Source organism: Carya illinoinensis, chromosome 13 (assembly GCF_018687715.1).
Source record: "Carya illinoinensis cultivar Pawnee chromosome 13, C.illinoinensisPawnee_v1, whole genome shotgun sequence".
NCBI lineage: Eukaryota > Viridiplantae > Streptophyta > Magnoliopsida > Fagales > Juglandaceae > Carya > Carya illinoinensis.
In genome coordinates, this window is record NC_056764.1 from 9,970,513 (window position 1) to 9,981,777 (window position 11,265).

At 38.9% G+C, this 11,265-nt stretch overlaps 2 protein-coding genes across 2 annotated transcripts; one reads left to right on the forward strand and one right to left on the reverse strand.

Annotated features, from left to right (window-relative positions):
- Nucleotides 1-248: 248 nt before the first annotated feature.
- LOC122292360 lies at nt 249-7,360 on the forward strand. Its single transcript, XM_043100680.1, has 5 exons — nt 249-411; nt 666-766; nt 4,737-4,818; nt 4,923-4,996; nt 6,949-7,360. The coding sequence occupies exons 1-5, from the start codon at nt 370-372 to the stop codon at nt 7,163-7,165; spliced, it is 516 nt and encodes a 171-aa protein (XP_042956614.1). The 5' UTR covers nt 249-369; the 3' UTR covers nt 7,166-7,360.
- A 714-nt stretch (nt 7,361-8,074) lies between these two features.
- LOC122292355 (scarecrow-like protein 14) lies at nt 8,075-10,784 on the reverse strand. The gene has a single exon (XM_043100664.1). It carries the CDS (start codon nt 10,497-10,499, stop codon nt 8,364-8,366), a length of 2,136 nt encoding a protein of 711 aa, XP_042956598.1. The 5' UTR covers nt 10,500-10,784; the 3' UTR covers nt 8,075-8,363.
- Between the last annotated feature and the right edge of the window lie 481 nt (nt 10,785-11,265).

Sequence of the window (11,265 nt, forward strand, 5' to 3'; positions counted from 1 at the left end):
AGGACTGTCTAGAACGATTGGGCCACCAGTGTCTATTGATTGGCCCATTAAAGTTAAGGTCGGGCCGAGTGCTACGTTTTCATCAAGCCCATTAGAGGCATTAGTTTAAATCTTCGGTTGCGCCAATTAGAGGTGAAATAAGCTAACTGTGGGCCACATGTAGTGCACACTCGTGAATTAATGTCTAGTTTCGAGTTGGGTCCAAGTGGGCCTAAACTAGACCCAATATAGCCTAATAGTACTTCGTTCCGGGGGATTCCTTGGCTTCCCTCCGTTGCATAATGTTTCTTGCGCCGAGAGAGATAGACGGAGAGAGAGGTTGGTTAAAGTTTTTCTTTGAGTTTTTGTGGTTGAAACCCGGACGCTTAAATGGCCAAGCGGGAACTTTCTAGCACTCTGAGGAACCTGAAGGTGACACAAAAAATGCAAACTCTCTCTTATTTCCATTATTTATAGTTAATGCTGGCTTCTGTGTGCAAAATCTAGATATATTCGTTGGAGATTTGAACTGGGCTTTTCTTGAACTTCTACCGTAATTATGTAATTTTTGGCATATTTGCCACAAATATCGAGCCCGTAATTACGTAATTTTTGGCATATTTGCCACAAATATCGAGCCCGTAAGCTTGCGCGATCTTACGGGGCTATTCTCTTCTTTTGAATAGTTCATGCAAAGGGCGGCTTCAAGAGAGGAAAATAAGAAGAAAGAGGAAGAGTTCAAATCTGATGGGAATTTCTGTTCTCCTAGTACCATTAATCGAAAGTGGTAATTTTTCTTTTGTTCATATTTTCCCTTTCAATTACTATGAAGTCTACAAAGTTGTAGAGTTATTTCGTTTCTTGAAATTGTATTCCATGGGTAGTTTCCAAGTTTTTTAAGTTAATATGCGACTGCTCTCCGGCATACCTTAGCATGATTGTAAAAGTAGAATTATTGATTGACTACTTGATTTATTGGCTGTGTAATATTACGTGGTTACTTATAAAAAAAATATAATATTACGTGGTTAATTTGACGGTTGCTTGATATCGAGTGGTTAATCTGAAGACTGATATTCGAGCAACTTTTGGCTCCTGTGTATAAGCTATCTCTTTGGAGTGTGATTTATTTATTTATTATTTTGTAATTTACTCTTAGAAGGAAAGAATCATTTGCTTCAAGTTGGAAGCCCTTTGTATAACGACTCCAGGGCCTTCACAATTTGTATTAGATGCAATAAAGATATATTTAACCCTAAAGCCAGAGGTCAATGTCATTTTATGTGTCAAGCTGCTCCTCTTAATGCTGTTCTTTAGGATCTTTGTTTTGTGTACTGCTAATGAAGCAATTATTGATCAACATCTGATAAAGAGAAAACTTATCCAAATGAGCAGAGAGTTAAAGCCAACATCCACCAATGCCATTTAAATTGTGGATTGGAAACACTGAAACTGGGGTGATAGTGGTAGAATGGTGCTGTATGCATGTGTAAACAAAGTGGTGAGACTGGGGTGAGATTGCTAGAGCATTATGGGTTGATGTATTCAAACAGGTAGAGCTAGTCTGAGTTATGCCTGCTACAGTGGTCAAACGTTTGGCATGTTGGTCAAACCTTGGCGGTATTCCACAAATCACAGTTGTGTGGGAGATGATTCCTATTTGTATTCTATGGTGCATTTGGCAGGAATGAAATGACCAGACATTCGAAGACGGGGCATTTATTGGAAGAGATTAAATTATTGTCTGTTAGAACTCTGTTTCTTTGGGCCAAAGCTATAGATTTCAATGGCCTCGATTTTCAAGATTTTCTTATTTCTATTTCTTCATACTATTAGGTGTCATCTCTTGTATACCCTCAGTGTACTTGGGCTATACCTATTCATATTAATATAATATAATTTTTTACCTATGAAAAAAAACATTGTGGCTTGACAGATCCACTAGTGGGTAGAACGATGGAGTAGATGTAGAGCCACCATGACCTTTTTTCTTTCCTCGGGAGTGTCCACCTGCTTGAGAAGCAACACAGGAAAAATTTCCGGAGTTGTGATGGCCACCCTTTTCTCAAGAACCATGACCATAGTTGGGATTGTTGTGTTGCCATATTTGCTGAATAGATGCAAAAGCGTTTGTAACATTGTGCTACTCAAAGTCTCATTTCATGAGTTATAATAAATAACTAGATAGGTCCTCTAATGAGATTGGATCCACCCGGGCAATTATTGATGTTACTAAGGAATTAAAATTAGAACTTAAACCAGCTAAAGGTAGGAAATTGTTTCAAAATATGAAAAGGTGGACCAATTGCAGAGGGTTTAACAATATGGTTTTTCACCTTTTGGAAGTGGTCAGCAGGTTAGGTTTTTTACCCTTTTTATTTAGGATGTGCATGGCTTGAGCTTGAGAGCTGGAGGAGAACATTTTCTCCAATGTCATCTAGACCTCACGGTAGGTGTTGAGATTAAGGCCTGGTTTGGTTACATAGATGAGATGAGATGAGATGAAAGTTGAAAGTTAAATAAAATATTATTCGAATATAATTTTTTAATATTATTTTGTTTTGAGATTTGAAAATTTTGAATTATTTATTATATTTTGTTTGAGAATTTGGGAAAGTTGTAAATATTATATGAGATGAGATGCTTATCTACCAAACCAAACAAGGCCTAGCAACTTGAGCTAAGATGTTTTTGGAACAGGAGGTAGTTAGAATGCTAATATGATTTGGTCTTGCTGGACCCAAAATAAGCATTCTGGATTATAAGTTGAAAAAGAAGAGAGACAGGAGAAGTAGTTGGTGAGGGAGGAGGGATGATTCTATCAATGGAGCCATAATTCTTGACCACATCGTAGGGTACAAGTTGAGCTTTTCCACAGGATATGTTGTGGGCTGAGACATGTTAGATTGTGAGATTGGAGAATTAATCTAGGATGAGTTGTGGAAGGCCATACAAAAGATGTGAATCAACTTTATGCTCCGCTACCATTAACAAACCAGCATATCAGTGTGGATGGAATATTGGATAATCTTTACATCCTAATGGGTTTGAGAGAGCATTGATTTTCAGTTAAATCTTCTTTGCAGTTTTAGCTTATGTCAGTTCAGCATCAGCTGTTTTATCCTTTTGTTGTTAGTTACACACCATGAGCGTCCATGCATTCCATCACCATCACCAGTAGTTCTCAAGAGTTTGCTATGGCTATTTTGTCGATAAAATTATAATGGTATGTCACTAACTTAGCCATCAAGCAGGAGAATGGGGAAACAGGTAAAAATGAGCATGTTCTCATTTATCAATCCCCAGTTTTTGCCACGAAAAGACACTTGGTAGTTATTTGCCAACAAGAAATTCTCTTGTATATAATTAGACAACAACGCTGGTGTATGTATTTACTTCAACATCTGGATTTTTTTTTTATTTTTGGATAAGTAATAATCAAATTTTATTGAAGAGAATGAAAATAGGCAGAGCCTATGTACAGAGGGAGTATACAGAAGAAACGCCTAAAAAACATTCTAGATAAAGGATAAGAAGTCATGAACATTGGTTCCATGAAGCACAATAGCTGAGAACCAAAGTAATAATGTGTGTAAGAAAAAGTTCTGAAGCTCCGCCATGGTGCGATCCCTATCTTCGAAGCACCGTGCATTCCTTTCTGACCAAATACGCCACAAAATGCACAACGGTACCATCCTCCAAACTGCCCCCACCTGAGAACAGCCATGAATGTCCTTCCAACAAGCAAGTAGATCGACCACCCTAGGGGCATAACCCAAGGAACATCAATTCTTCTAAAGATCTCATCCCAAAAAGTTCTTGACACCTCGCAATGTAACAATAAATGATCCACAAAGATCTCGTCCCACTTCACCATCTGGAATTTGTTGCACAAATGTACTTATCAGCATTAGAACCAATTGTAGCCTTTTGAAGTATAGTTCTTGTTTTTCTAAATAAAAAGGGTAGGAGGGGACAGCCGAAGGTGGCTTCCCTACTTGGGCGTGACTATAGTACCACCCTACCTGCTGGAACTGGATAAGAGAGGCCTAGATGGTAGGAAATTGTAGGTGCTTCCTTGAGTCGAGTTTGAGCCCTAGCTTAGACTCTAGCCTTGCTAGGGAATTTAGTGAATCCTTAGGTGGCTAATACCCATAGTCTAAGGTGAATGCATATTTGGATTCGAACCCAAGACCTAGCACATGTCAAACCACATGGTAGTGACCCGAGGACGTGCCACCACCCTTGGTGGTTCTTGAAGTAAAGTTCACATGTGCTACATTGGTTGCACTCTTTGTGGCTGGTGTAGAATGACAATAGGAATTGGTTCCTTGATGTTGGTCTAATATGATCTCCCTTGAAAGCCTTTTAAAGTGAATTTTACAGTGATATTCTTGAAATCATCTTGCACATATATTACAGCACTGCTAACATATATGGCGATGTGTATCTAGTAACCATCTCATGTTTCAGAAAAGAGAGATCAGATTACTGTTAAGAAATGGTTGGAGATTGTTACACAAAAGATGTTTTTTTAAATGGATAAAACAGAAAATAATTTATCGGTAACATGTACAATAGTATCAGTAAAGTAGGTGCCTATTGTGCATTTGAACAGCTTCATATTGTACAAATATCATCTTGATGTTGTTCAATATTATATTTCTGTGTATAGTAGAATTGGTGTGAACCTTTCTGACATACTTTTGTCCATGTTTTGACTTGTTTTTCATGGATGGCTGTCTGCATACTTGCAGTGTGGTTATAATGGAAGGTGATCCTCATCCAGGCGCAATTAAAGGCCGCATGTCATTTCAAAGTTTTAATCCTTCTATTGATGTGAGTATAAGGGTCAAGTGACCTGAAAAATTTTCCAGTGATTATTCACCTACTGTAATTCCCTTGGGCTTCTGTTCTCCTCATGCAATGCCTTGTCATGGTAGAAACTGACTGAAGCAGCTGAAAACACAGTGTCTGCCACTTCTTTTGACAGTAAACATGAAGAACTATCTTTTCGGTGGGTTGACTTTCCAAATTATCCCATGTCCTAGTTATGCCTAGTTACTAACACATGTTGTAGATGATATATTGAGCTGCTTTTAAACTACCCATTTTTTAACTTGAGAGATTATTGTCATGAAAAATGATGTCACTGTCATCGATGCATGCTGCAATTGGCCTACCATGGAGGTTGTGTATTAAACACCAGAATATGAATATTCGAATTTTCTGTAGTAGGGCCACACTGAAAAGAAACTGAACTTATCAATAAAAAGTAATTTATAGAAAGCATAGCCACAGCTAAGATGGAACACAATAGTTCTTAATTGAGAAGTAGAGCATAAGGCTTTGTTGAGCGAATTTGGGATTGTTGATTGGTTTTGATAAAATATTTGAATGACTGGGTGAAGTGAATTATCAGACACCCTTTTGTACTGGGAAATTTCTTTCAATACAAAATAATAGCTTTTGTTTGCAATGTAGTTGGAAATTGTGGGATATGCGGTTTGCTGCATCTTATACATTTTACTTTGTTTATGACGGTTTTCCCCCATGAGAATGCTCAGCTTGTTGTATTTTAGGAATTTTAGTTTTCTGCATGTTATCTTTGTCTGTTTTTTTTTGTAAAATCACATTTAAAGTTTACTGGTTTGTAGGTCTGAAAATAATTAAGGATGTCTCTTTTTACCTCATCTTTATTCACATGCAGAATACAGTACCTTCAAACAATGATACAGGGAAAATCTTGGTGCTGGTTAGGGGTGTAACCGGTCCGGTTCGGTCCGGTTTTAGACAAAATCTAGGACCGAACCGGTAGGCACCGGTTTTACATTTTTCAAAACCGATTACGCACCGATTACCCTCCTAAACCGGTATTCCGGTTTTACCGGTCCAGTTCGGTCCGGTTTTCCGGTTTTAATAAAATATATATTTATTATAAAAAAAATCTGTTTATTAAAAAAAAAAAAAAAAAAAAAAAACTGCTATGTCAAAAAATTCTACTTAAAAAAAAAACTACTATATAAAAAGACTGCTATGCAAAAAAAAAAAAAGTGCTATGTAAAAAATTTATGCTATTAGTATAGCTTTGGTATGGCTTTATATAAATTATATGCTAATATATATAATTTATATTTATCTACTAATGTCTTATGTACTTATCAAAAAAAATATAAAGAGTTTTAAGTGTATTAGGCCATTAAAATTTAGTAATAATATTTGAGTGATTTTCTTTCTTTTTAGGTTCTTACTTCTTATGAATCTATGATAAAATGTTATTAATAAATAATATATATTTATAATATTATATATTTAAAGCATATGATCAATTAAATTTTCATGTTTGAGATTAAACTTTTATTTTATAAATTAAAATAACACTATCTTATATATAATTATAATTTATATTATTATATATTATATATAAAAAATTATATATAATATAAAATATATAACATATAACATTAAATAAATAAAAAAATATACACATATTAAATAGTACCGGTCCGGTCTAAAAATGGCCGGTTTTTCATTTTATGAAACCGGTTCCGGACCGGACCGGTTCAAAACCGGCACAACCGGTCCGGTCTGGGCCGGTCCGGTCCGGTTTTCCGGTTTACCGGTTAAAATTTACACCCCTAGTACTGGTTATTTTACCTACAGACTAGTTTAAGTTGAGAAATTTGTGAATTGAACATGAAAAATTAAACATGGGTAAGAGAATATTGGGGATCTTTATATAAAATTTTAGGACCATGTGGCCAATGGGTTTTGGACTCAAATGGCGGTTCCAGCCTCTAGAAGAATGTAATGGAGGGTTAACTTGTGCGTTCAGAATCCATTTGGTATGCATTTAACTTGTACTGAACTAGGTGCTTGCCCGCATTCCCAGAGGAAAACGTTTTTTCTGATATATTCTTTTGTACTGATGGGACATCTAATATTTTTCCTTCTGTTTGCATTTTACAGGGAAGATGCTGATGGAGCAGGGTGCTCAAACGTTGAAAAATCAAATTGCAAGGCTAATGGAGATCTTAAAAGAAAGCAACTAGAAGTAGTGTATGACACAAAAAACCGGAGTAAATTACCAAAAGATGTTCAAGGCAGTCAACAATCATCGCCAAATAACAGTAAAGGCTCCTTCAAGAAGCCAAAGGATCGAAAGCTTGATTGGAGTGTTCTTTGACCATCGAGGGTTCAAAACAAAAGAGGATGATTATACAGATGATCTTATGCACAATTGTGTCAATTTCTCTTTGATTTACTTTGACGTCCGAAAGCTTGAATCTATAGTCTGTTTTTGTGTTATTGATACTAGTTTTGTTAGCCAGTTAATGGTTTTAGAAAGTATGAATTCGTTTATGATTGCCTTTTGACTAAATCGATACGTTTATGATTGCTTTTTGACTAAATCGGCTAGCTAGAGTCCTGCACTCAAGAGAGCGAGTCTGAACACCGTAACTAGAGGAAGCGGGACAGACTTACAGAGCATACCCGGAATGAAGAATCGTAGGCTCTTGTCAGGCCTTTCTGGGATCTTATGTGTAATGTTTAGGGAATAATTTCATTTAACAGAAATGCTACAGATAAGGAAGTTGGCGCAGGAATTGCGCACACCTCCCACTGCCTCATTTTTAAGATTTCCTTTCATGCGCAATTCCTACACCAAAACACCTGCATCAATCATCTTTCTTCATTTAATGATTCTAGTCTTTCGCTAATGGCTACAGTTAAATATTTAGATAGCGATAAATTTTACCTGTTTGCCTTCTCTATTTTCTAATTTCCTCTTTAGTGCTGAAATCTGATCACCCTCTTGCCACCCTGCCCCACCCCGCCCGCCCGACCGAAGGCGTTAGTATATAATTTTGATTTGGTTTCGGATTATGACACTCTAGTGGGTGGCTTTTCAAGGTGGCTTTGGGGGCAATTTCTAGTTTTCCTGGGATTTTTGATCAAATGAACTTGGCTGCTACTTGACTCGTATGGATGGCAACCTGGTTTGTCGTGAGATGAGCAGCAACTATACTTATCAATGCTGTGTTCTTTATGCTAATAAAACATGTTTACGAGTAAATCTTTTCTATATTCAACGTTTAAAATCCAAATTTCTCCTATATTCAAACATGAGAAATTAAAGAAAGGTTGGTTTATGAACAATGAACAATGAACAATACCGCGATCAAACTCGAACTCTACAAAAAAGCAAAAAAGGTGACTCTAATTGCTACGCAATAAAACTCCCTAGTCATATCTTAGCTCCTCAGGGAGCTAATCAAATTATCAAACACCAGTGCTTTTACTGTTTTACATCCAAATCTAATCTGAAGTGACTGTGCCACTAGTCAATCAAAACCTTGGCTCAACATTACTATTCTGAACTTCTAAGCAGGTCTCCAACAAGAAAGAGCATAGATAATCCGCCCTTTCCACCCCTGCAGCATCCAGTGGCCATCCACGTCCACCACAAAATCCTTATGATACTCCGATTTCACTGCCCGCTTCACTCTCTGCAAGACGTCCTGGTCCAAGGGAAGCTGCCTCAAGCCGGCCCTCAGATTCCGGACCTGCCACTGCTTGTATGGCTCTGGCCTTTCAACCCTTTCCAAACCTTCACACGCTATGACATTCATGGCATCCCTTCCAAATATCTCTTTCTCAAACATGAACCTCTGCTCATCTTCACGGGCAACGTTCGCATCAAACATATCAAAAAATGCAGAGAAGTGGAAGAGCGCCTCCCGGAACCGTGTGGCGAAGAAGGGTGCATTGTACGTTCCATTAACAACCCCATGGACGAACAAATCTGGGTTTATTCTCTTGATCAGCTTTAGCACAGTGTCCCGAGGACTGTTTATTGCCAATGTTTCATCCGGCAGGTTCCTCAACCGGTACAAACAGTTAACAATCACTAATTCATCCCTGTCAATCTTGAGATCCTCATGTTGAATGGTTTCCCATTTTTGTGCAATGACACTGTATTCAAAAGGGACATTGAATCTCTTGCAATAGTTTTCCAAGCGACGCCCTGTCTCTTCAACCCTTTCCGCAGGCCGAAAACCCGGTTGGGGAAGCTCAATCCCAGTTATACGAAGCTTGGGAGGGCCACCAGGTCTTTCAGAGAGACGTTGGATGAGACAGGGCCATTGGAAACCATAGAGAATGCCGAAATCAATGATATGCACTCTTGTTGCTTTCTGGGATAGCACCAGTTTCCTAATTGTTCGATTAGCAAAGAAATTTGACATCCTTTTGAAAGGGCATGCTGTGACATATACCCGGTAAGCTTTCAAGATATCAGCTGCCGATGTCCCATTGCTCACTAGGGGTGTGTAAACAGGTGTCCTGGTACCCGCCAACCGCACCTCGAGGGCGTTTGCGAAGTAATGGGATAGTCTCTGTGTTCCGTCTCCAAAGGGAGAAGAGTGTTGCCTGATTTGCTTGAGCAGTTCGTTTGCAGTTCTTTGGTCACCGCTCGCCACAGTATGTGCACACTGTGTTAGCAGGGTCCATAAATCTACTACTTCCCCCTTGTTGCCTTGCTTCTTCAAGCGGGTTGTTTTGCTATTATTCTCTCCACTACTCCTATTTCCACCATGCTGAAATCTTCTGCTTCCTCCATTTCCTGTAGATTCAGGAAGACCACATGATGAAGACTCATTACCTACACCACGACAAAGCAATACCTCGTCATACATCTCGAGTGATTCAGAGTCTCCAGCATAAACCGCTGAATGCTTGCTGCTTCTCCCTTCTTCTAGATAGTCCTGACTGTCCTCCCGATGATGGTTTTTCTTTTCCCTGGATCCATTTGGTGAGGTGTTCGTCCGATTCTTCTCTGCCATGGCCGCCACATCTCTGGTTTGCTCTGCAGGTGCTGATCGTGTGCTCTCCAAATCTGAGGTTTCACGATTTCCATTTGGAAGGGAATTGATTGTTCTCCCACCCTTAGCCGTCCGAATTGGCTCTATCTCTCCGAATGAAACCGGCCGGTGACTTTGTACATAAGAGGATTCGGATTCCCCCAGATCACAAACGCATTTGGACTCCACCGAGTTGTCAGCAGCATGGCTGTTACTGATATCAACACTGCTTCCCCCAGCAAAACTATCATCTGGGCGCTGTTCGAAACCAGGGGGACTTTGATTAGAGGATGGAGGAGACTCCTGAACAAGCACTTCATAGAATGATTTCTCAGCGGCCTGGAGGGCCAGACAGTTCTGCAACATGCAGGGTTTAGTCTCCAGGTCTTCTTCCATGAGCATCTCGTTCAAGTACTTGAAAAAAACATTGGAGAAATCACCACTGTCCGGTGAATCTCCCTCCGAGCTCGTGCCCGAAGATGGACCTGAATCACTTGGATGGTGTCGAGGATCGGTTGAAAGGAAAGGTGGATCAACAAATCCATGGCTGACTTTAAATCCATTTGCAAGATTTTCATTTAAACGGAGTGGAACCGAGCCACGGTTGAATATGAATCCATTCATGGATCCAGGGAATCCTTCAAGAATGGCATCCATAAACAATGAAAGATTAATCTAAACTACTAGCCGTCACTGGCAGGAAAGCCAAGTACCTAAAGAAATGAGATATTCCGGCGGTCTGAAGTATGATTCTTCTTTTGGTCGGAGACGAAAAGAGAGTGCCTAAGAGGAATCGAGGTAATGGAATCAAGAATATCTGAAGGTATAAAGTTACTGGGGGATGATGGGCTCCTATTAAACGAAGATAAAAGAATAAATCTTTCTATTGGATTTGAACCTTCTAGGAAAGACACTGGATTCCAGACAAAGTAAGCCGCCAGCACTTTTCATCGGTGACCGAAAATCATGGTAAGTATGTTAGAGCCAAGTGGAACAAGTCGTCGTGTTGTACACTTGGCAGAGAAATAGTGTATCTTGATCCGCAAGACATTTGACCAAGTTTGTGGATAATGTGAACGCAGGATTTGTTTTGTGTTATGAAGATGATGTTGGAGTTGTCCATTCTGGGCCCAGAAAAAGTAAATGCCCCCCTGCCCTATCACGGTGCATTAATTCAATCCTAAAAAAATGTACAAAAATAAGAAGATTGTAAAGTTACAGGGAACCTTTGATTCAACGCTTTATAGTTTATGGGTTGGCTTTCCTTTGCCACAAAACCGGTCTCCATTCATCATTTTTCAGTCAAGTTATTTTATTCTTTCTAGATTTAAAACGATGATGCTATGGAGTAGTGCAAGCGGAAAATATGCTTGTGTTGTCGGATTAGACTAATAAATAATATCCAAATTAATATCAGCTTTGA

What these genes read in the sequence shown, in the direction of transcription:
- LOC122292360 (XM_043100680.1), top strand. Translation starts at nt 370, where the DNA reads ATGGCCAAGCGGGAACTTTCTAGCACTCTGAGGAACCTGAAG. An exon ending in GCACTCTGAGGAACCTGAAG is followed by an intron (nt 412 to 665) that starts GTGACACAAAAA and finishes TCTTTTGAATAG; the next exon opens with TTCATGCAAAGGGCGGCTTC. An exon ending in AGTACCATTAATCGAAAGTG is followed by an intron (nt 767 to 4,736) that starts GTAATTTTTCTT and finishes GCATACTTGCAG; the next exon opens with TGTGGTTATAATGGAAGGTG.
- LOC122292355 (XM_043100664.1), bottom strand. Translation starts at nt 10,499, where the DNA reads ATGGATGCCATTCTTGAAGGATTCCCTGGATCCATGAATGGATTCATA.